Source organism: Hyperolius riggenbachi, chromosome 6 (genome assembly GCF_040937935.1).
Source record: "Hyperolius riggenbachi isolate aHypRig1 chromosome 6, aHypRig1.pri, whole genome shotgun sequence".
NCBI lineage: Eukaryota > Metazoa > Chordata > Amphibia > Anura > Hyperoliidae > Hyperolius > Hyperolius riggenbachi.
Window position 1 is genome coordinate 257,460,007 of NC_090651.1, and position 27,056 is coordinate 257,487,062.

Consider the following 27,056-nt stretch of genomic DNA (forward strand, 5'->3'; position numbering starts at 1 on the left):
ATTTTAAAAGCTCTTGCTAATGTTATCCTTTGTGTGTCCTCACTGGAGCGATGTGATTTTGTAAAAAATCCCCCATAGCATTGCAATAGCAAGAGCTTTTCAAAATCACTAGTGCTTAAGAAGCTCTTGTAATGTGAACAAGCCCGGTAGATCCTAGCAAATTTCAGAATGAAAATTAAACTATTTTGTCAAGAAATCATATCTTATAAATGCCATATCTAGTTCTGATAAGCTGTTTGAGGCTTAAAAAAATAAAAGACATCATTTTGGATAAAGGCGGCTCTACCAAGTTGTGACTTGGGACAGGGAAGACTTACATAACCAAGACGTCTGGCTTTTTTTATTTCATTAAGTTTTATGTGACAGAAAAAATAAAAAGAACCAACGAACAAGAAAAGCCTGAAGAGGAAAAAGAAACTAGGGGCTAGAACATCACTCCTTTGGGGGCAGTATAACAGTGATATAGGTGAAAATTAATGAGAATTGAGATTAAATCAGTCGAGATCGGTCTGGTGGTGTTCAATCTCCTTGGCACAAGCTGCACACCATGTGTGAGTAATAAAAAGGCACATTATTAGAACCAAATTATTAGAAGTTATATAGTTCTAAATTCTCAGGGTTAGAAATCACTGGCATGACTTATCATAACAGATCGTAGAAAATGCCACAAAAGTATGGATGTACTGTATACTCCTGATACTCATGTAGTCATCCTAGCTGTATTTCAGTATTATAAACAGATATAAATGGAAGAGCAACATAAGGAAAATATAAATATCATACACTTCTCTTGTGCAGAGTTTGTGAACTCATGGTCCAAATTTCTGGATACCGTATATACTCCCATGTATTCCAACCCGTGTATAAGCCGAGGTACCCACTTTTACCTCAGAAACCAGGGAGAGTGGTTGACTTGTGTATAAGTACCCAGTACCCAGATGTGCCCCCAGTACAAGTCAGCCCCCTTCCCCATAGCCAGATGTGCCCCAAGGATGATACAGCTGTGTCTAGATGGTGTCAAAGATATGAGACACAGCGATTGCCACACAGGGACAACACCCAATCATTGCACTGCTGACATGTTGCTTGCACGCTCCGCTCCATAAGCCAGGGGACACAGGTAGTCTTGAGCAGCACACTCTGCACACCATGTTGCAGGGGATGAGGGCACAGACACAGCAGAGAGCTAGCTGGCAGAGCAGGATCACTAGTGCAAAATCCTTACGCTCCTCTGCTAGTAAAACCTGCTCCACCATCCTTTCTGCTCCACTGACTCGCATATAAGCCGAGGGGGTAACTCCTCAGCACATTGTTTGTGCTGAAAAATTAGGCTTCTAAGTATATAAGGTAAAATTCCACAGAGAAAGCAGTGTGTAGAATTGTATGCAGTATATGGCTAACTTTAGTGTGCATATCCACTTTGTATATACAGAATAGTAGTCAAGTCAAACTTTTACAGTTCTAAATGAAAAAAACAACAACTCTATGACGTACAAGTGAAAGCCCAAAATAAACTCTGACAGCAACTTTTCTGCTTGCATTTTTTCCTATAATCTAGGTTAGAAAATTGCTATTTCACTTTAACTTTGTATTACATGGGAAATGTTATTACATGCAGTGACAAGAAGGGGAGGGGCATGTCAATAAAATTACCTTCTGCTGTTGACTGGCTAGGAATCAGTAACCAGGATGTCTGAGGAATGGAATTCCACAGTGTCATAGCAAAAATATGCCGGTAAATATGCTTGAGAAGCTAACATACAAATACAGTACATTTCATATAAAAGAACAATCCAGAGTTCAGGCACACTTTAAGCCTTTGAACTACAAGGTGGAAGGTGCAGACAGGGATGCTTCCAGGTGGAGATGTATAGAGGAGGATCATTCTTTGTTATATAATACAGCTCACACCACACTGAAGTATGAATGGGTAAAATCAATATCTACCTGACATGTCACTGACTGAATAGAAGCATTTGCAGCACAAAGAAAGTATTTGCCGAGTGAAATGACACTTATGTGGTGGGGAAACATTTAAATGGAAGTCTGTGTCGCCACTCTGCAATCGATTTGTGAGACATTAAGTGTGCTTTTAGAGACACCGAATGAAAGAGTGTAAAACCTTCCCTGACAAAGCGGGATGTTCTTCTGCTGCAAGTTTTAAGTGAACAATTGAAGTTGGGGGTTTAGAAAACCTGAGAATGTTCACTTGTACCAATAGATATGCCACATGTTCTATTGTTATATTTTTGCAGTTTTCACAACTGTGGCTGTTAGGAACAGCCTAAACCACTGGTCTAGATTGGTAAAGGAGAGGTGCAATAGAGAACAGGGGCGTAACTACTAGGGGGCAGCGACTGCAGGGAGGCCCAGAGCTGTAAGGGGGTCCCAACTACTACTTCACTCCCCGGTAAAGGGGTCTGTCCTCCAGATACTATGGGAGTGAAGATGACGATGTGGAGACACTTGTCTCATGACTCTTGCAAGCTGCCCCCCCCCCCCCCCCCCCAGGCTGTGAGGGTCACCAGTGGTAGTCAAGGGAAAGGATGTGAACATCGGGGAGCCCCATTGAAGTTTTGTGGGGGGGGCAGAGCAGGATCACCCACCAGGCAATCTAGGCAGGTGCCTGGGGCCTAGTGGATGTCGAGGGGCCCACCAGCTACCTACTCTGGCCTCTCTCGCTTACCAAAAAGAGCACAAGGGGGTCCTAAATCTACTACCTTGCCTAGGGCCCCATATTAAAGGACACATCCAAGCAGCTTTAAAAAAACAAAAAAAAAACATCTACTTACCTGGGGCTTCCTCAAACCCCTTGAAGCCATACTGTGCCCTCGCCACAGTTCCGCTCCCCGTCGGTGGCCTGGGATCCACTCCGGCTAACGATGGCCACAGCACCTGCACAAGTGGCTCTCAGCGTCGCACTGACATCATCCAGACTGTTCCCCGCAGGCGCATTAGTTCTGTGCCTGCGCAGTACAGCCCGGATGACGTCAGTGCAACTCTGTGAGACGCACACTAGAGCGCAGGAAGATGGGAACGGGAGCCACCTGAGCGCCGAGGGCACAGGATGGCTACAAGGGGCTGGAGGAAGCCCAAGGTAAGTCGATTTTTAGTTTCCCTGGACCTTCTCTTTAATCAATCTCTGGGGGGAGGGGGCAGTAGACAATTTTCATCGCTGAACCAATGGATGAAAATTGTCTACTGCTCCCAGTCCTGCTACTCATAAATACATTAGCAATTACTCTGATTGGTTTTAGTGACAAGATCACTGGTAGAGTCATTCAGAGTGATCAGATCTGATGGAAGAAAAAAATCATCCATTTGTTTTGCTCAGGCCAATGCATGGGTTAGTTTGGTACAAATATTGGAAATGGCACAGCACTGGCTCAGGCACACTGCTGTATAGGAGGGCTTGTGTCACTCTGCACAACATGTGTAGGCCTATGGCTCTGTTGCTGGGTGGTTGGGTGGGTTTATGATTGTGGACATGACTTTCTACTGCACACGACTGTTTGTTTGAACTGAACACAGGTACTCCTCACATATTCAGAATATCACCCATTAGCTGCTGGGTTGACCACATGTGGTTAGAATGTGATTGTTTATTTATACAATCTTTTACTAGGATTGTGATGATGCAGTGGTTTTAGTTAGGACTCCACAGAATGTATCACTGCCTTTGGCTTTTGTAGTCTTTTCTCAGATGTTTGTGCACATCTTTTAACTTCAAAGGTAGGCATCCAAGCTTTTCCTTTGCTGAGATGCTTTAATAAAAATATACACAGTTTAACCTCCCTAGCATTTTGATTCCGTGCAGTGCACGGCCGTGGGAGGTTTTTTTTTACCTATTTTTTTTATTAATGTAGCTAGCCTATCGCTAGCTACATAATTCCCCCCTCCTGCTCTCTCCCTCCCACCCTTCCGATCACCACCGGCGTAAATACCTATCAGGAAATCCCGTTCTGAACGGGATTTCCTGCAGGGCTTCCCCGGTCGCCATGGCGACGAACGGAATGACGTTGTGACGCCACAGGGAGTCCCGATCCACCCCATAGCGCAGCCTGGCGGTGATTTGCTAGGCTGGGGCCCTCTTTTGTGTCGGGTAGCGGCGGATCGGCGGCGAGCGGCGGCGAACGGGTAAGACACGCAGCTAGCAAAGTGGTAGCTGGGTGTATAAAAAAAAAATGTATGCAAATTGTCCCACCAGGGCCTGAGCAATCCACCCCAACGTTACTGGACGAGCTGAGCTCATCCGTAACGCCCAGTTGGTTAAGGGATGTCAGGTCTTTAGCATTCCTTGACAGCGTAGCACAACGCAGTGTCCTCATGACTGAGAGACACCCTGCATATAGTTTACTCATCAGCTTGTGTTTAAAGCACACCTGAACTGAGAGGGATATGGAGGCGGCCATATTTATTTCCTTTTAAATAATACTAGTTTCCCAGCACTACTGCTGATCTATTTGGCTGCAGTAGTATCTGGATCACACACCTTTGTGTCTCACCGGAAATCATGCCCTGGAGGTCTGAGTCAAGGCTAGTGCACGCGTCCAACAAAGCGCACAACCAACAGGGCGACATGACCAACCGCACAACAACCCGTTGACACAACCTGTATTTCCACATGGCCAAACCAACTAAATTACCAACTCATTTACATATTGCACACACAAGTGTAGTGAAGGACTGCATGATATGGCCGCATTCAAAACAAGTACAAATCGTTCCGAAGACTTGTACACGCGTGGCCAACCGCACGATATCAGCCCAACAGCCACATGAGTTGATCCACCTGTTGGATTCTGGCGAACTGCCTGTTACTAGTCGCCAGAATCTAGTCTAGCCTAGCCTCCTGTTTGGACGACAGTTGGGTGGAAAAGTTGCATATGTGTAGGAGCCTTAACAGAAAGTTAAAGATTAGCTGACATTTAAGATATATAATCAAGTATAAGTCAGCTAACTAAAGGGCTATACAGTATAGAGAATACAAAGCACTAGATATGGACATATAATTCATACATTGCAATTTTATTTTATTTATTTTTACTTTACATGGTCTTTAATACAATTGTTTACTTTTGAAGTCCTAATAAGTGATAAACTTGTAACATGCTAGTCAATTAACTTGTGGGTGATACTCATATTTCATCCCCTCTTTTCTCTGCACAGACAAGTGCAAGGATGAATGTAAGCACAATGCTGTGTGCCTTAATCGTCGTGGAATACCGCGCTGCTCTTGTGATCGCGTCACCTGTGACGGCGCCTACAAGCCTGTCTGCGGCCGGGACAGCCGAACATATGCCAATGACTGCGAGAGGCAAAAAGCTGAGTGCGTCCAGAAATCAGCCATTCCAGTGAAACACAAAGGTCCCTGCGGTAAGCAGATGCAGTCAGTAGGTAGTGTGCCATCTTCTATAGATTCTTGTACATTTCTTTTTTATATTTCTATTTTTCTTTTAACCCAGGTAAGCCTTTCTGGATCTGTGTTTGTTGCATTTACTATTTGATGCTTCATCAGATAATGTAATAACATGTAATGTTGGGGAAGGAAGTCCTAGGAAGGAGGGTGGGTGTGGTCTTCATTACCATTGCTTATTCATGGATTCCCCTTTGCATAGCTCCATCTCCTCCAAGATTCTACATTGTATTCATTGTGTGTTCTTTGCCATTATCCCTTTGCAACACCAGAAAGTACTGATATTTTCTCTTCTCCCTGCTCTTCCTAATGTCTCTCTGTCTCTCCCTCATAGAGAAAGTATACGGTTGGTATGTTTTTCCTGTCAGCCCCTTAAGGTTTGGAAAAACCAAGGCCATGGCCGGCCCTCATAGAAAACAAAACAAAATGGCTTCCACTTTTGTTAATGAGGACTTTGTTTGCTTTAATGGATATATACACTTCTCTCCTACTTTCCAGCTGTCAAAACTCTAAAATGCTGTCCAAGGAGAACCTTCAGCTGTTACTTCCATGACAGTGTCTGGTTGCTCTCCAGGAGCTCTATATAAATTGGATATTGCTTGGGATGCTACCCTATGTCTAACCTACTGCTCAAACTCAGAAATTATTCTCTCCCTGTTTGCACCCCTCTCCCTGTATTTTGTGTCTTTCTTTCCAGCAGTGACTCTCTGTGGCGTAAGGATGGATGACCCCTCCTTGGTGGCTTCATTCTATCTGTGTGTAAGGTCTTCAGTCTGAGGTCTGCTGTTTACCACACATCTCCCCTCACACACTCATGTCTCGCCCCACCTCCTCTCCATTCACAGCTTGCTGTCATTAATTAGTATGGATGAAAATCCTTTTTGCTTTTCTGAGCTTGCATCCAGCCTTCTTGACTGGTTCAGCTTGGGCTTCAACTGGCTTCTCAGCTTTCTCCTTAATCCACTCGTTTGTGCTGACACTCATTCTGTGCTTGTTGCCTGTTTATGTATTGGTGCATTGCAAAAACCTTTTAAAACCGTCTCCTACAAATCTAAGTCCACATTGTGGAAACCCGCTGTGCTGTATAACTGAGCAGAGGCTAAGCTGTCAGAGAATATCCTCTATCCTACTGCACTCGGCTAAACCGATCAGCATGCATGGCTGTTTTCTGGAGTGTGATGGACCAGTCTGCTGTCTTCAGCTGGGGGAGTGTGGTGGGAAGAAGGAATACGAGATTTGCTTTCTACTCTATTGAGGCATCTAAAAAATGCAATTGTCTGTAGGCATTTAGGCTGCTTTCACAGTGAGACGTTACAGGTGCACGTTAGTGCAGCCTGTAACGCTCCCCAACACACAGCAATGTAACTGCAATGGGCTGTTCACAGTGCCCACGCTGCGTTACATTGTAACGCTGCATGTCAATCTAAAGTGCAGCATGCTACGGCGTTAGAGCGGCTTTTCCGCGTTAGCCTGCTTGCACAGGCGCAGTGATTAGCCACATGGCTAATTAATATTCACTGCACTGTGCTGACGTCACTGGCGGGACCACGTGATGCGGAGTGTTCCGCTCACGTGGTCTCCACCAGCGCATGCGTACTATAGTATGCATCACGGACACATCAAAGAGGCGCTTAACGCGGCTCTTTGCTAACGTCCTCTGCCACCACCACCACCATGCGTTGCGTTAGGTGCACATTATGCGACCTTAACGTAGCACCTAACGCAACGGCTTAGTGTGAAAGAAGCCTAAAGGAAATCAGCTTTTCTGTACTATAACGTGAATTTATAGTTGGGTTTATATAAAGGAAAGAGAGTAGTTTTGGAATGGGGGAAGCTAATTTTCACCACACCAAAGGTTGCATCCCCAGCAGCTCAGGACCATGGCACATCTTCCATTTCCAGGGGCATGTCATGTGGTCTTTGTTGTCATAAAACAAAGTTAGGCTGCCCCGCCAGAGGAAATGGAGCTGGGGAGAATAGAGGAGGTGATTAAATGGGTAGTGCTGAAGATGTTAGTACTAGCTTAATGCATTTTTTAAGGTTTTGTTTGGTTAACACCATTACTTAAGGAAACGTTAATAAGGGCCCGTTTCCACTAGTGCGGTGCGGAATCGCCGCATAACACCGCTGACAAAATCGCATGCGGATGCGATTCCGCATGCGTTTTTTGCCGCGATTTCGCATGCGATTTCGCATAGGCAGGGTATATGCGATTTTAACCATGTCACTGCCTGTGTCAATTTTCATTACTTTCAATGCAAAATCGCACGCGAAATCGCGGCAAAAAACGCATGCGATTTCCCTATTAAATACATTGCCTGCGATTCGCCTGCATTCCACACGCAGGCGAATTCTGCAGGGTCTACCGTGCAGAAAAATCCTGCACATAAAAACGCAAATGAAAACTGACAAGTGGAAACAGTCCCATCCACTTGTATTGCCTATGCGAATCCGCATGCGTTGTCTGCATGCGAATTCGCGCTAGTGGAAACGGGCCCTTAGTTATAATGGCCTCAATTCACCAGTGGTTATCAACCTATTTATCTCATGGGAGGTAATTTACCTCCTGTGATATCTCCAAATAGCAATTCTCCAGAAGTATAGGGTGAAATATCGACAGAGAGAAATCCATGCGATAAATGTGCGATAAATAGGCGATAATTAGTCGTTATTTTTTCTCAAAATCGCAATTCACCAGGGAAAAAAGGGTGTGTGGCCATTCGTTATTTTTTCATCTATTTATCCCCTGAATGTACCTGGAGATATGTGGTTTTTCTCACAGCTGCTGCAGCTCACTCTGCAGCTAGTTTACTAGCAACACACAGTAAGGGCCCGTTTCCACTAGTGCGGTGCGAATCACCGGGATTCCACCGCTGACGAAATCGCATGCGGATGCGATTCCGCGTGCGTTTTTTGCCGCGATTTCGCATAGGCAGGGTATATGCGAATTTAACCATGTCACTGCCTGGTTCAATTTGCATTAGTTTTCGTGCGAATTCGCACGCAAAATCGCGGCAAAAAACGCATGTGCGTTTTCCCTATTAAATACATAGCCTGCGAATCGCCTGCATTCCTCACGCAGGCGAATTCTGCAGGCCCTACCGTGCAGAAAAATCCTGCACAGAAAAACGCACCAAAAAAGTAACAAGTGGAAACAGTCTCATCCACTTGTATTGGTTATGCGAATCCGCATGCAGACAACGCATGCGGATTCGCTCTAGTGGAAACGGGCCCTAACAGCCTATACAGTACACATTTCAGGCACCAGAGAGCAGCTCACTCTGCAGCTAGTTTACTAGCAGCACACAGTAACAGCCTGTACTATACACATTTCAGGCACCAGAGAGCAGCTCACTCTGCAGCTAGTTTACTAGCAGCACACAGTAACAGCCTATACTGTACACATTTCAGGCACCAGAGAGCAGCTCACTCTGCAGCTAGTTTACTAGCAGCACACAGTAACAGCTTATACTGTACACATTTCAGGCACCAGAGAGCAGCTCACTCTGCAGCTAGTTTACTAGCAGCACACAGTAACAGCCTATACTGTATATATCTCAGGCACCAGAGAGCAGCCCATTTACAATATTAAGCATATTAAGCAATATTAAGTATTTACAATATTAAGTGGATGGGCGAAAGGAAGGAGGAATCTGGATACATTTTTCATCGGGAGGGAGTGTGAAAATGTATCCAAATACCTCCTCCGTTTCACCCATCCACTTAATATTATAAATGCTTAATATTGGTTAATATACTTAATATGCAGAACGAAGGGAGGGATTTGTAATGGAAGGAGAGGGTCAAAAACAGGGAGGGAACCCCTCTGCGGTCACATGCTGGTAATAACCTCCTCCTCCTACCCACAATCCTTTACTTCCAGCATCCAGAGAGGCAAAGTATCACATGCAAATCACTAACACCGCATAACTATCAACCATTTATCGCACGGTTTTCGCATCCATATCACTCCATTATCGCATCATTATCGCCTGCTACCGAACACTCCTCTCTCTATCCTCACAGTGGTGAATTGCAAACAAAGTGTTAAAACACTGCATGAAATAAAATACCGACCTTTTATCTCTTACTAACTCCTCTCTGGTGAATTGAGGCCAATGCATTTTTCCTGTCAGTTTTTTTCATTTGATGCCACATCTTGTCCAATGCAGAAACTGGCTTCTGGCTGCTATGTATTGGCCTTAATTCACTAAGATCATGCTGGAGATAATAAGGCAAGAGAAAACTTACCTCCACACAGTGGCCCATATGCAATTCACTTTTTCACCTGTGTTTTCTCCTAGGTGATATTTTTAAACTTGTCAATAAAATGCCTTTTAAGCCCCCAGAAGGCAAGAAAATGATTAAAATAATTTTGATAGTACTTTTTCACCAACTTTTTGGTACTTTTTTAGTTGAAAAGTACTGGAAAGTTATTTAAAATCAAAGATGAAAAATTATCTCCTAGGTGAAAACTCAGGTGAAAAAGAGAATTGCATATGGCCCAGTGATAGAGGTATCTTATCTCTTAATTCCTTACGTTACCTCCTCTGTAGTTATTTTCACATGTTACGGTAATTAACAGCCTGTCTTTAACTTTAGAATTCTGGAGTTATTTTAAGGATCAAAGAGTTAACTAAAAGACAGAAGAGTTAACTTTAGGTTTGCCTGAGGTAAAATGTTTCCTGAATACTACATGCATCATCACCATGGTGATAACTCTAGAAACGTTATTAAAGACAGGAGATAAGCTTAGTGAATTGAGATTGAATTGTACAGGCAGTACCCCTGTGTTGCCATAGACTTGTATTATGTCCATTGTGTATTCGCTGTGCGAACATTTTGCAAGGCTGCATTGCACTGCAACTCTCAGCTACACAAATAATATGTGTGAGAGGGCCATTGAACAGCAAGCATCTGTTGCACTGTCCCTCGGATGTCTGTTGCCCATTGCACTATAGCAAAATGCAACAGATGCTGTGTGAACCGATATCTTTAGAGATCAATGGCCCCACCCATTCCCACCACATGATTTTGCTTCTGCATTGGTGCATGACCAGAGGATGACAACCCAAGGGAGTATTTCCAGTGCCTGAAAATAAGGTGAATAACAGGACCTGCTGGAGATTATTAATCTGATATTTGTAGCAGTCAGGCTAGCATAATATATAAAGATTATGCTAAATTAAGGCAGCCCTTCCTTTTTGCATTTTGTATATGAGTATGTATGCTCACATAGGGAGAGAAAGAGCAAGTGCTCAGGAACACCTGTCCAGCCTGCACGAGGCTTACCCGCTAAATTGTATTGGTTTTATGTGGAACTGACCTTTGTTCACCCATATACATGACAGGTGCTGCTTGGTGCAGAGCACTTTAAATACACAGATGAAAATACAGTATTTAGGATGAATGTTATCTACTTAAATATTCATAATTTTATCCAGCCATTGTTGTCTGTCCGGTGGTTCTATATAGCCCAGGCAGACACCACCCCATCTAACCTCACTTTACTTCACTGCACTTTATGGTGAATACTGTCAGAACATTCCCTGTGTAGAGTGTAAAGTAGCAGCTTACTGCTGAGTCATCACAGCAATCTCATTTTGTGACAATAAATATATTGTCTGATTGGTTGAACAAGACTGCTCCTTTGTTCTAAGGCCCAATTCACACTTACAAAACGCTAGCGCTTTTGCTAGCGTTTTGCTCTGGCTTTTTTTGGTGATTAACACCATTCACACTTGGGGTGATTTCCTGGCGATCACGATTAGCGCTTCTATAGCACTAAACGCGATCGCCAGGAAATCGCCTGAAACTGGTGCAGGATACAATTATTTTTTTTAGCAATCACCCAAGTGAGAACAGGCCCGTAGGTTATTATTGCACTAGCGCTTTAAAAAGTGTTAGCGCTTGAGCATTTTGCCGAAATCGCCGGCAAAACGCTCTAGTGTGAATGGGGCCTAAAGCCTTGTACACATGCTTGACTAAAGTCAGGTGAGTCAGCCAATAACAGGTGCCTCAATCAAAAGTCAGGCATGTGTACAGAGGCCCTGACCACCACTCCGCAAGCGATCCGCTTGAGGGATCAACTTGGCCAAGCAATGGCCAACCCCTTTGTGAATGCCACTCCCTCATCCACCGTGTGATGTCACATATGCGCCACTCCATCATCCTCCGCCCACCTGCATAGCAACAGATTGCACTGTCAGCTACAAAGCTAGCGCAGCAATGTCGCGCAAGGCATTAGGTCCCAATCTCCAAAGGGCAACATCAGTCAAAGGAGCTTATGCGCAAGAAGTTTTAGGGACATATATATTTTCACATTTAGGTAGGGGAATAGTTGTATAAAGCATATTTCATGTTTTTAGAGAATAACTAAGTGGATTAAGTGGTGGTGTGACTGTGTGTGTAATATTTTCTTGGGGATACTGTAGTTCCCAGTCATTCTTACCACAAGCAATTGCTTATACAAAGGAAACATTGGAGCTGGCCATACATTACTTGATGTATGGCTAGATCAACCATTATATAAATCCCTCTCTGATCAAATTTAGAGAGGGATCTATTGCCTGCCCACACACTGTACAGCAATTATTGGAAATGTTTCCAGTATCATCATTGTTGCCTGCCAGCCCCCCTCCCAATGCGCCAAGTGTCTGAGAGCGTGTGTGTCCCTGTGCCTGTGTTCAGTGTGCTCACCTCTGTGTCAGCACCACTCTTAGCCTCCTCCAGTGTTCAATGTCATTGCGAGCGCTCTATACCATGTGACTCAGCGCATCTAGTGGTGTCACAACATGAGCCAGTGTCACGTGGAACAGGTACTCAAGACGACGCCAGACAACGGAGGAGGCCAGAAGTCGTGCCTGTGGATAGGTGAGCCTTTAGCAATACACACGGGGGAACTCATACACTTGAAGAAACACTGGCTGGGATCCATCAAACGTCGCAATATATCGAACGCCGTCACCACTGCACACCCAATCGAGCCCTTGCGACCGAGATTTTCTGCTTTTACCAATCAGGCCACCATGTTGTGGCTCTGATTTGATAAAATGATCGAACTGGAAGGTCGATTGAGCTGCAATATTAAGTAATGTTTGGGCTCTCTTAGGCTATATTCACATGTGTATGAGTGGAAACTACACACATATATTTTTTCAAATTTTTTTGGACTACACACATGTTAATATGGAAAAATACTCTTTATTTTCAGAGCAGCATAATGTACACAATAGAAAGAAAGTGCGGCGTATGAAAAAGTACTGCAGGCTGTCCGCTTCTTCCTGCATGCGAAAATTCACATCAGATATGAAGGAGCCCATTGATTTACATGGGCTGTCTGTATTAATGTGAATTTGCATTGCGAAGGATTTAATAAGGAACTCTGCCTTAAAGCAAACAAGCTTATACTGTCAGCTCTCAGCCACGCTTCTCATCCTACCCGTTCAACATCTAATAGGCTATTGTTCTGTGAAATAATGATATTAACAATATGCGCAGGCAGTGTAGGTGGCGGGTACGTTACCACTTCTACTTATAATTTAAAGTTTAAAATAAGAGTGTGCGAGATCAGGGAAGCTTTTTTCATACTGATAAAGATGATAGATAGATAGATAGATAGATAGATAGATAGATAGATAGATAGATAGATAGATAGATAGATAGATAGATAGATAGAGTTATTGTACATATATTATCATGTATATAATGCTAGGTACACACCATACAATTTTCTGTTAGATTTACCTGCCAGATAGATAATTTCCAACATGTTCTAACCATCTATCTGCCTAACAATTAGGCATTGTTCTACTCAGCGATAGATAACCAGAAGACAATGCACCAGAGATAATGACCAGTGTCTACAGAAAATAATCTAATGCTGGGAATACACGGGTCGATCCGGCGGCCGATTAGCCGCTGGATCGACCCCAGCCGTGTCCCCGCTCGTCCGCGCGGATCGATTGCCTCTCATCCCCGCTGGCGCTTCTTCATCAGCTCTCGATTCCCTGCTGTTGTTCGCCGGCGGGGATCGGGCGAGGGTCGCGCGGCTTGATCGGGCCAGCTGAATATTGTCAGCTGGCCGGATCAGCTGGTCGAGACACGGTACAGAAACGTACCGTGTATCCCCAGCATAACAGAAAATTGCATGGTGTGTATTAGGCATATATATGTAATTAAATACATATCCCACCTGCTCAGCCATCTTTAGTGCCCCAATGCAAACAGGTTGAACGGTTTCCATTTGCCTGCTTGCAGCTCATGCATTAGTAGCTGGTGTCATTCATTACAGCTTGACTAGTCATACACACCATGGATTTAGCATTTCTACATCACGGTAAGACACTCACATAGCCTCCATATGACTCCACCACCTGTGCTCTGTACATTTCTCTCCTGTAGCACCTGTACCAAATGCTAATGTGCTTTTCTTGTTTGTGACAAGTTGTTTCTCTCGAATTCAAACCCAACGTCGCTTCAGCAAGGCGGGGAAGGACATATGTTGCCAGAGTCATCGTGTTCTGAAAGCAATCACAATAGCCTGTCCTGTACTTTTTCTTCCCACCTAAAATTATTTTTAGTTGTATTTTGGAATAGCAGTTTCTATTTCTGTTACATCTTATGTGCTGATCTTGCCTCTTGGTCTGAGGGCAATTCAGGTAAACACAATGGCATGTTTAATGGGAGCTACTGTTCTTGAGCTGTCTTTAAAGGTGCAGTGCCCTGGGCTGCCATCCTTATGCAGTACTCACTGCTTAGTGAGCCAGTGCCCTAGGATAAGCATGCAACCTATGAAGTGACAGGGCATGTGGCATGTGACCTACATACCTCCACAGGCTCTAACTCATTGAAGAATGATAAGGGTGATAATCAGCACTGGCATCTTCTGTATTGCTAAATTCAGAGTTTCCAAAATAGATAACCGATTGTGCTTATGTATGAATAAATATTGCCACTGAGATGACCACTGCAGTCTCACAGCCTCTGTCCTGAAAGCATTCTGGCCTTACAACAGTAAAAAAAAAGTTGTATCTCTGCTTCTGCATAACAAGGCTTGTACATACTTACATACAATTTTTCTGCATGACCGATCCGACAACATGATCGACCATACAACCAAGCTATTACACGACTTGTATTTTTCATGCACCAGTTTAACTGAATGACCAACTAATTTGCATACAAGCGGAACGACCGACTGCACAATACCGCTGTATTCAAAACAAGTCGTTCAAACGAATTGTACACAGGCAGCCAACTGCACAATATCACCCCAACAGTCGTGTGAGTAGATCTGTCTCTTATCAGTCGCTCATCTAGTTTATCAAGCGTTCACACGCCCAACTATCGGCCAACAGACCAAGTTTGGAGGATTGCTGGGCGGAAAAGTTGCATGTTTACAATTCTTTACATTCCTATCAGGAGGCAACTGTGATTCCTCACTACTAGGCATACTCAGTAGGTGTTAACACATATTATGATGGCTACCTCCACATGCCAACCAGGGCTTTATTTGCAAAGAACTTGTGACCTGCGTACTGGTCGCCATTTATTTTTCACCTATATCAAAAATCATATTGGATGGATGACTCTCCACCACCTGTGCCAAGTTCAAGCAAGTACCTTAGTGAAGAATGAGAACAGCCGCCCAGCTATTTATGTTAAAGAGGGCTAAGGTCAGGGACCCACTACAGTGATTTTATCAGAGCTTTCTGATCACTAGCGATCAGAAAAGCACTGCACTCTGCACAGGGGGTTCCACGGCAGTGTTGTGATCACAAAAGCATTCCTGCAGCATTCTTGCCACAATCACATTCAAGGGAATAAGTGGCAAAACCCGATCACTACGAGAATCGTGCTGAAAATCGCTTTGCAATTCACAACTCACTAATGTTTTCTGAAATTGAAATGCAGTCCGAGCCCCACAGCTGATTGCCACTTTTATTAATAGGCCCCCAATCCCATGACTATAAGTAAGTGTTTGTGACATTCTGCATTCATAATTTATACAACACTACATTGTAGATATTTTATTCTGCTTCCTTTCCCTTCCATTTGAGGGCTTTGAAGCTTTGTTCTCAGTCTATGCCCTTCCTGTTCAAAATATTTCTCATGTTTTATCACCTCAAATCTTTTTCTCACCCTTTGTCAGCACATAGCAAACAAGAAAAAAGGCTCTCACAATAAGTTATTCCAGGTTAAAGTTTGATATTACTTTTTCGCACCTTTTAGTACTTTTCTGTTGGCTGTGTGTGGAACTAGCATTACACAGATGTGAGAAAAAGAAAGCTGAAAATGCAGGAGCAACGTTTGTAAAGTGCATTAGGGCAAAAGCCATTAACGTGACTGTGCACATGTATAAATGGGACACATATAGATACCTTCTAAGTTAGCATGCACAAATATTATCATTATTACCAGTATTTCTTATTTATAAACCCATAACATTACCCAGCACTGTACAATAAACCTATAGGCATTACATATACAGTCTATGACACAGGAGGAGAAGAGGACTCTACCCTACTAAGCTTAGTATCTAATGCCTAGTACACACTATACAATTTTCTGTTAGATTATTTTCTCTAGAGACTGGTCATTATCTCTCTTGCATTGTCTTCTGGTTATCTCCTGCTGAGTAGAACAATGACTAATTGCTCGGCAGATAGATGGTTAGATAGATAATTTCCAACATGTTGGAAATTATCTATCTGGCATGTAAGGGCCTGTTTCCACTACTGCGGCGCGATTTAGATGGGAAAATCGCAGCAACAAATCCGCATGCGGTTGTGGTTTCGTTGCCGTTTCTATGCCGATTTTCACGCGGAATCGCTCGTGGTTTGTACAACGAGATTTTAACCATGTTAATGCCGGCAAGCACTGACATGGGTTTTCAAACGGAAACGCACGCGGAAGTGCCGGAAAAAAACGCAAGACTAAAATGCTTGTGGTTTTCCTATTTAGTTACATTACCGACGAATCACGGGTGTGCGGCATGCGAATTCTGATGGGTCTGCCGTGCAGATTTTTTCTGCACGACAAACCGCACAGAAACCCGCACAAGTGGAAACAGTCCCATCCACTTTTGTTGTCTATGCGAATCTGCATGCATGAAATGCATGCAGATTCGCTGTAGTGGAAACGGGCCCTGAATCTTACAGAAGAATCTAACAGAAAATTGTATGGTGTGTACCTAGCATAAAGGGGCCCATACACTTAACAATTTTCCTGCCGATATACAGCAGATTCGATCACTGTAATCAAATCGGCTGTGAAATCGTTGTGCAAACGCTGCCCGAATTAATGATTTCCGTTCTGAAATCGATCGTTCCCGTCGATCCGTCCTCGCGGAAGATTTTGCTCGATCGCCGGCGGGCCGGGAGTGCGTCGATAGCGGCGTTCGAATTCCCGACAACCGACGCAATACATTACCAGCTCCGCCATTGCGTATCACCGCGACCGGGGGACTCGCGCCGGCCGGATCATGTAATTTATGCTGCAGCAGCTCCACAGATTGTGAATCGGTTTCATAGTGAAATCTATTCACAATCTGTTTGCAGTAAAGGCAGCCATAGGATCCCTCTCTGATCAGATTCTATCAGAGAGGGATCTATCTGTTGGTCGATCTGATGGAAAATCGACCAGTGTATGGCCACTTTAAGAGGGTGGGAAATATACAATAGATAGGGTAAATAGAGCTAATGCCTATTAGCATTGGAGAGTTAAGATAGGGGTAGGTGAGTTTGAAGTGGTGAATTTTAAGGGCTTGTTTAAATGTTTTCTTAATAGGAGCTAGACTAATTGGATGAGGGAGGGAATTCCACAGAGTGAAGGGAACCCTATAGAAGTCTTGGAACTGTGTGTGGGAAGAATTTACTAATGGTGGGAGGAGTGGTCTGTTGGGGTGGGGAGAAAATATTTTAGACATTTTGTGCAGGTGGAAGTGGTGATACCTAGAGACATTCTGTTGTTGGGATGCGAATGAGAGTTTAGATTTAAAAGTGACACCAAGACAACATGCTGTTTACAGTTGGATGATGGTTAACAGGGAGTTTTTGAATAAGATGGTTCATTGCCGTGAATAGGAAACAGGCACTCAATAGGCTCAATAAACTTGTGTTTATCAAATTTTCAGCAGTAACATGACATATTTCGAGGTGAACCCCATTCATCAGGTTACACTGTAATTCTTTCCTATAGGTAAGCTGTTTTGTGCCCGCATTATTATTATTATTTAGTACTTATACAGCGCTGACTTCTTCTGCAGCGCTTCACAGAATATAGATAGGCTTGTTTCTAACTGTTTCTCAGTGGAGCTCATAATATGAGGAGGAAATCGGAGTGCTCTGAGGAAACCCACAAAGAAACGGTAGAACATACATCTCCATACAGATAGTGCCCTGGCTCGTATTTGAAGTGCTGCAAGGTGAGAGTGCTACGCCTCCGTGCTGCCCTAAATGCCTAGGTAGAACTAGAGTTGGGCTCAGAAGTACTGGAGTCTAAGGGATGTATTTTTCTTGATTACATATTTTTGATGCTTAATGTAATTCATTAGAATTACTATATTTAGTAATGTATATACTGAATCATTCAATGAGAAACTCCTTATTTAGTTTTCATATCCTGTTGTTTTTAGTGTCAATTGTCAGATTTAGGAGAAATCTTATATGAAAAAGAGAAAAGGATATTTCTGCTGGTTACCATCTTTACTGTCCTCGAAGCCTCATACACATGAGGCACAAAAGTCACAGGCAACATAAAAAAAAAAAAAAGCAGCGACAGCTCGTCGCCAGGTCCCTCTGTGCAGCAGCCGTACACACGGCGCACAGAGGGACAGAGATGCTGCGGAAGCTGTCGCCGAAGGTTCCTCCCCCCTGCCGGAAGCTCCGTGTATGGAGCATGGTTTGCTGTCGCTAGTCCGCATACACACGCGTGGCGGACTAGCGACCGTTGCGGCGAAGTTGCGGCGACAGCTGTTGCCGGCGATTGGCCACAGCTAGGACTAGCGACGGTTGGTGGCGAGCGTGTCATACACACGGGGGACCTGTCGCCGCACGTTTTTGTGGCAACAGTTGCGCCCCATGTGTATGCACCATTACTGCTCTTCCTTTTTAACCTATCTCAGTGTTTATTTTCCCTCCCTACTGCCACAGATTACTGAGAATCCCACAGCAAACATCACCTAGACAACAGGCATACATTACTATGGAAAATCTTCATAGGGAGAGGGTATTTCATTACCCTCTTATTATAGTGTCCTTATTTTATATAAAATAGGAAGCTTTCTGTTATTTGCATGCTGACATAACCTCAATACTGCAGCAAAAAAAATAAAGATCCCACAGTTCCGCTGACACTGCACACTTCCTGCAGTTAGGCAAAGGCAACCAGGTCAGGTAAAAATAAATAAATGGGGGACATATTGGGAGTTGGGACCTGTTTTAGGTTTAAGAAGGGGGGTTACATATATTTTTGAGGCAATAATTATTTTTTGCTATTTTTGCCCATTATAGCCATTACAAAGCCATACAAAGACATTTTTTTTAAGTCAATATTTATTGAATTTTGTTATAAAGGATACAGCATCATCTAACCGGTGTCTGATGCATACTTAACACATAACACAACATACAACCTATATACAGTTAGAGTTGTCGCAGAGTGTGTCCATACCCCGGTACCAGCATCAAGATAATTGTACAAGGTATCGAGCTGTTTATTTCATTTACACCGTTAGTCCAAGAAAATGTCATGAAGATTGAGCCATTTGGCCCAAACCTTCTCAAATTTCTTAGGAATTTTCCTACATTCATATACCTGTTTAAGAATCGGTAGCTCTTGTTTAATGTTGGATTCCCAGTCTTGTACTGTAGGGGATTACCGTGGTTCTATCTCAACACTAAGCTTACAAAGACATTTACGAGCATCCATGCATCACTGTGATCAGCACAGCCGGGGCAGAAGTCTCCTCAGTACATCTTCTTTTTACTTGCTTTCCACTGCAGTCTGAAATGCCATTCTAGTTTATTTCAGTGTTGCTTCATATGGGTCAGTGAACCCAATAAGCAGTACCTGGAGGAAACACTCCTCCTGCTCAGAGGTCAGGCTATGCTGATTGCAGTACTGCATGGGCATCTTTTGATGCATAAGATGCTTTGTCAGTGGAGGAATACAGTATGTGTCGGTCACATTTAAGCTAGTAGGTGTACACTGCTTAGATGCAAATGACCGACATCTACCTGATATCCATCATTTACCACCTTTCCCCACTCAATATTCAGCAGAGGTCTGAACTGATATCACTCACAGTGCCGCAGCCGCTAGCCTTGTACTGCTTAATGCCATACAAAGCTATAGATCCTCTCTCTTGTGCCAGTCCTGCCCACAGTCTTCCCTGTACCCCTGGCTGCTATAGGTTTTAAACCTTTTTATCTAATTAATAAATAATCGATCAAGAGGGACTTGATCTATGTCTAATTAATAAATAATCGAATATAAATATTCGAGTCGTATATTTATAGATGCATCCATGTAATATGAAACTCGATGAAAGTACAGTCAATATAATTTATTAAGTACTTCCCTCAAAATCATTAAAAAAAAAATCAGTGGATAGTGGGGACAGATTCGTTATCAATCCATATACAATCCAAAAAATAGATAAATCGATTGAACACTAAGCAAGTAAGGGAAGGTGGACCATCACAAATACCTGTGGAATGAGGTGCATAAACTACTGCAGGTACAAATAAATCAAAGCAACACGAACTAATACAGTGACTTCCTGCAGCTCTGTGATGATCCGCTCAGCTGGCTGCACAGGCAGACAGCTGTTTGTCCATTCCTCTAGTCTGTGGGCTGCAGGTCTCTGGAACAGAGACCTGTCTTTCCATTGCAAGTTTCTGGTCTGTTCTCTTGCTGGGGAATTTGCATACATTCGTTATGCAAATCCCCTATCTGCCTTCTTTGATGACTGGCACTATAAGAGCTTTATGTTTCCCAGAATGCTTTGCTGGACATTTCCCTTCCATGCTCAGTTCCTGATGGACACTGCTGGAGTGTCAGCCATTGCTATCTAGTATAGTTAATTCCTGGGGGTTGCTTTAGGCTCCCCTTCTAGCCCAGTCAGGTTGTATTATCTGTATTGCCTGTTCTGTCTTGTCTTGCCTTTTTGCCATTGTCCTGTCCCTATGGTGGTTGACAGGAAATGGTTCTGATCTCTGTTCTTGGAGTATAGCTGGTGCAGCGGTTGCTACCAGCTATCTCTTCTGTCCTGTTTGCTGGGATCGCGCTAGCTACTTTTTGCTAGCGCTGGGGATCCTTCTGTTCTGTCTTGTCTGTTGCGATTGCGCTGTCACCAGCGGCGGTTGATAGCGAATCGCTCTGTCTTGTTTAGATCGCACTAGCCGCTAGCGTTAGCGGCTGTGGATCTTTCTGATCTGTGTTCCTGCTTGGATCACACTGGCTCTGGCGGAAGAGCGGTGGATCCTTTCTGCCTAGTTCCTGTTTTTCGTGTGTCTGTCTTGTCCGCTACGCTTGCTACAGGCTCGGTGAGGTAACCGTTGAGCAAGCGCTCGCGTCCCCTGTTTCATGTTTGTCTGTTTATGGTTAGTTAGGCGTGCTTGTCTCTATTGTGCTTATCACGTGAAGATCGCGCATAACCGCGTGCACTGTTGCGAATGAGTGCGGTGTTCGCGGTTAGCTAGCGGTTGTTATTTTCCGTATCTCCTTATTGTATTTGCTGTGCCTTTGCTACCCTCGTATTCTATTCTGTTCTGCCTTGTGTCACGTCTCGCGATCGCACTTCTCGCGATCGCATTCCTATTTCGTATCTGCTGTTGTGTGTGCGCGGTCGCGGGGTGGCGACTGGATTGGCGCACACACATACAACCTATCCCTTTGCTCAATCTCATTCGCAATCGCCTCTCTTGCGATTGCGTTCTGCGCTTCGTACAATTCCTGTCTGGCACTTGTGGAGGTACAGAGGATTGGTTCCTCTGCACTCCCCAGCGCCATCTGCCGACAGGAATTTCCCTCTACAGGTGCGTAGCACCTTTTGCTGGGTTCCTGCAAATTATACGCTTGTGGAGGATCTCCGCCGTGTTAGCGCACGCGTTGTGCGCTGATCACGGGGAAAGTTCCACAATCGTGACAAGCTCATAGTAAAATAAAGTGCAATGCAAACAGAACAAATACAGTAGTCTGCTTACCTCTGGATCTACAGTAAGTTCCAGGTGTCCTCCTCAGACAGCTACTGTTCTTACCACACCTCACGCATATCGTGGACCTGGCTACTTCATCAGAGGTCTCCCCAATTCTATTGATTGTACATTCATTGAGTTTGAAATTATTTTTTTGCCACGTGGATGTCTATCTATAATTGGTTCATTTTATTATACATGGCAATTTATTTTGTATTTTGGCTCTGTGTTTTTTGGCTAAATTAATAAACAATCGTTTATTTTTAATGTCTTTGTGTTTAACAAATAAGGAATATAATCTTTACAAAATATGACATAGTGTGTGCTTGCTTTTTCTGTGCAATCCCGTAGATCAATTACCCAAGAAAAGCCCTTTTATATCTGTTGGGAGTAAGACTTGTGTAGATAACTTTAGTTCTCCTGAGGCGTTTGGGGAATAAAGAAGCAGTTATACGTTCCCATTCATTACAGGTGGATTCCCTGCACTAGACAATGACACTCCTCGGTTAAAGCTGTGCTCCAGTTCAGTTAATTACTATTAGTATATTTTCCTGTAGGGAACAGACAAATGTTACTCTTGTTATGTACTCAGAACACAGTTGGAGAGAATTTGTTAAAACGATATATTGACTTTCAGCTTTTTCTTCTGAGCTGTACCTGCTTGAAGGCTGTTCTCAGGCCGGTTAGGCTGTCAGGGTATGGCGTGTCTGTGCAGTGTTTTGCTGCAGATGAAGGTAAGCTGTAAGTGCAGAATCCTGCTGTCACTTTCATGCCATATGTTACTTGTGTTTGTCTGCCTAATCCTGTAATTCTGGTGACATATGAGCCAGAGCCTCGCAGTGTCTGCACTGAGGAAAATGCATGCTTGTTTTGTCTGCTGTGGCTAACGTTGTCTACACAATCACACAAAGGAAGCATGGGTAGCATGGTATATTTTAACACAATATATATTATTACAACCATAAGGTGCTTATTTGTCACACAAAAAGTATGTTTTTTAAACTTAAATTTCAGAATCACCCCCCCCAAAAAAAAAAAAATTGAATAAAAAAAAATATATATACAGTAGAGTCCTGATTATCTGGGACTCGACCAACTTCTCTGATTATTCAGAACAGCATGCAGCAGAAGAACGCCACCAACTATCAGTCTCAACTAACCGCCAGTAAACGGGGGGAGAATGGGGGTGTTGCTCTCTCATTATTGAGAACAGCACGGAGCAGCGGGACTCGACGAATCATCAGTCTCAACTAACCGCCAGTAAACTAGCGAAGAATGGGGACGTTGTTCTCTGATTATTCAGAACAGTGTGCAGCAGCGGGGCTCTACCAACCGTCAGTCTCATCTAACCACCAGTAAATGGGGGGAAAATGGGGGCATTGTTCTCTGATTATTCAGAACAGTGTGCAGCAGCGGGACTTTACCAACCGTCAGTCTCAACTAACCACCAATAAATGGGGGGGAAATGGGGGCATTGTTTTCTCATTATTCAGAACAGTGTGCAGCAGCGGGGCTCTACCAACCGCCAGTCTCATCTAACCACCAGTAAATGGGGGGAAAATGGGGGCATTGTTCTCTGATTATTCAGAACAGTGTGCAGCAGCGGGACTTTACCAACCATCAGTCTCAACTAACCACCAATAAATGGGGGGGAAATGGGGGCATTGTTTTCTCATTATTCAGAACAGTGTGCAGCAGCGGGGCTCTACCAACCGCCAGTCTCATCTAACCACCAGTAAATGGGGGGAAAATGGGGGCATTGTTCTCTGATTATTCAGAACAGTGTGCAGCAGCGGGACTTTACCAACCGTCAGTCTCAACTAACCACCAATAAATGGGGGGGAAATGGGGGCATTGTTTTCTCATTATTCAGAACAGTGTGCAGCAGCGGGACTCTACCAACCGTCAGTCTCAACTAACTGCCAGTAAACAGGGAAGAATGGGGGCATTGCTCTGTCATTATTGAGAACAGCGTGCAGCAGTGGGACTCGAACAACCATTAGTCTCAACTAACCACCAGTAAATAGGGGGGAGAATGGGGGCATTGCTCTCTGAATACTTAGAACACCACGAAGTGCAAACATTTTACCTGTGCTCCAGGTCCCGGTTTTCTACACTTCCACAGCTGCTGGCTGCTCTTCTGCTTTACTCAGTACAGCTCCGGATGTAGAACATACGGTATGTGAAAAGAAATACGATTTAAAGCTCTGTATCAATCAATTCTTTTATTACATCAAAAAGTTGGTAGACTACCACAATAGCAATAATCCATACTAAAAACTACGGTGCATTAAAACCCAAACAGATCTATAAGCACTGCTGGTAACATATTAATGCTGCAGCCTTTATGAAGAGTGGCCACTGTACACACAACCGTCCATCCTGCAAAAATCTAGCAAGCACTCGTGTACACTTGCCGGCACAGGAGGAGTCTGCTGTTTGAGGGGACCCCCTATATGAAGGAAAGGAAGCAGCCGAAACTGCAGATTGCCAAACTTGCCACATGAACTGATATCACACCAGATCCCATGCAGAGATTAATAGTACAGCTCCCGATATGTCACCTGACCTACATCAGGTCACATGCACACATTGGAGTCTTACAGAGCGGATAAAAAAGAGCAGCTGAGAACTTCAGAAAGTGCAGAGAACCGATGCCCAGAGCTCTTGTAAGGCGTTTCTGCTGCCCACTGCTCTGCATGAGCTCTTCTGGGGGAGGGGGTTAGTGTTAAGTGGTCAGTAACAGACAGACCCTCAGGACAGAACACAGTAACAGGCAGCCCCACATGATAGACCCAGGTAATAGACCACAGTGACTGAGAAACCTCAGTGACAGAAAGACCCCCATGACAGGACCTAGTGATAGACAGACAGACTCCAGTAGCAGATATCACCCATGATTGATCCAGGTAAAGGTGGCCATACAACAGGCGACTTGACAGCCGATCAACCATCCAATTCGATTATTATAATCGAACTGGATGAAAATCGGTGCCGCCAAGTGCATGCCTGACCAACAATGTGACCAATTTCGTGATGAAAATTGGTTGCATTCTCGATTGCGCATGCTGCAAAATGTTGCTCGTAACAGACCTTCATGAAGAGCCCCAGTAAGACAGATGACAGTAACCAACAGACCCCCAAAGGAAGAAGGGAAATGGGACAGCCAGGCACAAATGGGAGGGGGGTTGTGTAGTGTAAGGGGAAGGAGTTGTGCCCAGCAGAAGTTCTCCTAGATATTGGAGTACATGGCGGCCCAGGAACCCAGGTCCTCTCCCATCTTGTTGCGGAGTTGATAGCTGGACCCTTGGTAGTATAGCTAGCATGGTGCACTGAGCACATGCCATACCTACCATATTCTCATTATGTCCCTGATCATCGGTAAGATAACAGTTTTCAGGCAGGTAAAAAAGATAACAACTTTGGGATAGAAATAGGATCGACATTATAAACATGTCTGTTACGTCAAGATGCGAACACTGTCACAAAGTATGCACTTAGTAAAGTTGGCTTTAAAGCAAACCCGAGCTGAAGCTAAGGAGATCCTAGAGAGGCTTCCCACACTGTCCTCCCCTGTGGCCTGGTGCCCTCTGGAACATTATCTTCCGGTCCCCTGCTCGCAGATCCCCCAAAAGTTTTCTGCTCCTGTTTTTGCACAAGCCTGCGCAGACGGAGCATTTCATGCACGAGTGCTCCGGCTTACTGCACAGGTGTAGCTGTGCTTGCACAGGCGCAGTATGGCTGTGCTTGAAGAGAAGCGAGGCCGCGATCAGATTTCTGACAATTCCTTGTCGGAAATCGTTGGGGGTCCTCTAGTGGCAATGGGGGACTGGAGGACGGCGTGGAAAACCTCTACAGGGTCCAGAGGCTTTCCTCTTTTTAGGTAAGTATGTGATTTTTGACCTCAACTTCAGGTCAGATACACTTTAAGAAGTTCTTTAAAAAAGTTTAGAAATGTATATAGTTTTTGAGCATCGATTACAAAGCTGTTGGTGGGTTTTTAGATCTGCGCCTAGAGATAAGCATTAAATATCCACTAATTATCTGTAGCAGCAGTATGTGTCCTCAGATAGTCCGGCCCTTATGAACATGTTCAAACTGTCTGAAATAGAAAAGGTATTTAATAAAGTTCAGAAGGAACTTGTTTCAGGAAAGCAAGTCCTTCACCATATGCTCAGCTCCCGGGAGCGAGGGAATTGCAGACAGTCTAGGACAACAGCAAGAAGATGCACGCCACACTGAGAATTTATCACATTTTATTAATGCTACTTGGAGAAGTATATTGCAGTTAGAGGAGACTGGTGGAATTGTGCTTATTTCTACACAGCGCAGAGCTGTCTCAGCTCATCCATTGGGCTGTTATTCTGGCCGCAAATGTGGAAATGTGATTGAGCAATCTTTGGGTATTGTGGCTGACATTTATGCAGTGTGACGGCCTACCTAAGCAATCTATTCAAACAATATCCACTCTAGCTGACACTCACATTATACAGTCAATGTTTAGATTGCTTAAAGATGGCTCAGTCAAGAGTGCTACGTATGTGACCAGAATAAACTGGAGTAGATAGTGAATGCCGAATATTAACACTAGATCAGTTGCTAAATACTGCTTCCGCTTCATGGATAAACATAGAAAACATGGTGTAAAAACACCAATCACAATCTAATTGGGTTTACTTGTTGGGTAAAGGAGGTACTGACACCTTGGCAGTTTACCTAGTTAGTAAAACAACCAGTTTTTTTTTTATATATATATATTTATTTAGATTCACCGCTGACTTTGTAAACACTAGGAAATTTCATAAAAACCACATAGACTCTCTGTTATGAAAGATTACAGTGACACCAAGCAAATAAATGTACTGTAGTAATAACAGTTTACACTGTTATGCAAATGTAGTACTGACATCTCAATCTGATTTCAGGAAGACATATACAGTAAAACCTTGGACTGCAAGTAACTTAACCACTTCTCATCCAGACATTGTTTCCCACTTTCCAAGAGCAGTTTTGACAGTTTTGCTATGGTCTTCTTTAATCAGAAATAACTTTATCCCTACTTATGACACAGAAATGAAATATATATTGGCTTTCATTGTATGACATTTTTTGCCTCAAACAATTTTGTTTTCTATGAATTTTAATGGGAAAACAAGGAAAGAAATAGAAAAACACATTGTTTCTCAGTTTTACCAATTCCAGTTTAAAAATAAAAAGTTCTACTGTAGATAAAAAACACAAATTTTGTTTGGCTATTCTTACCACTTATCACAAAACTTAGATTATGTTCCTGTCATAATTTATGGTAAAGATATTTGATTCTGAAATCCTGCCACAGAGTGTATTTTTCACTATGAACTGAGAAAATAAAAGTATTTTTAATGGTAAAAATAAATCTCATTAGCTCAGGAAACATATATTCCCGTTCACCAATTAGT

The 27,056-nt window shown here is 43.6% G+C and overlaps 1 protein-coding gene across 9 annotated transcripts in view; it reads left to right on the plus strand.

Moving 5' to 3' along the window:
- Positions 1–27,056, plus strand: part of AGRN (agrin) — an 803,356-nt gene that overhangs the window by 543,288 nt on the left and 233,012 nt on the right. For all 9 annotated transcript variants that reach the window (XM_068240729.1, XM_068240733.1, XM_068240730.1 and 6 more), the window contains one exon: positions 5,170–5,376. In XM_068240729.1, coding sequence (XP_068096830.1) covers positions 5,170–5,376 — 207 coding nt within the window. The remainder of the gene's footprint in view (positions 1–5,169; positions 5,377–27,056) is intronic.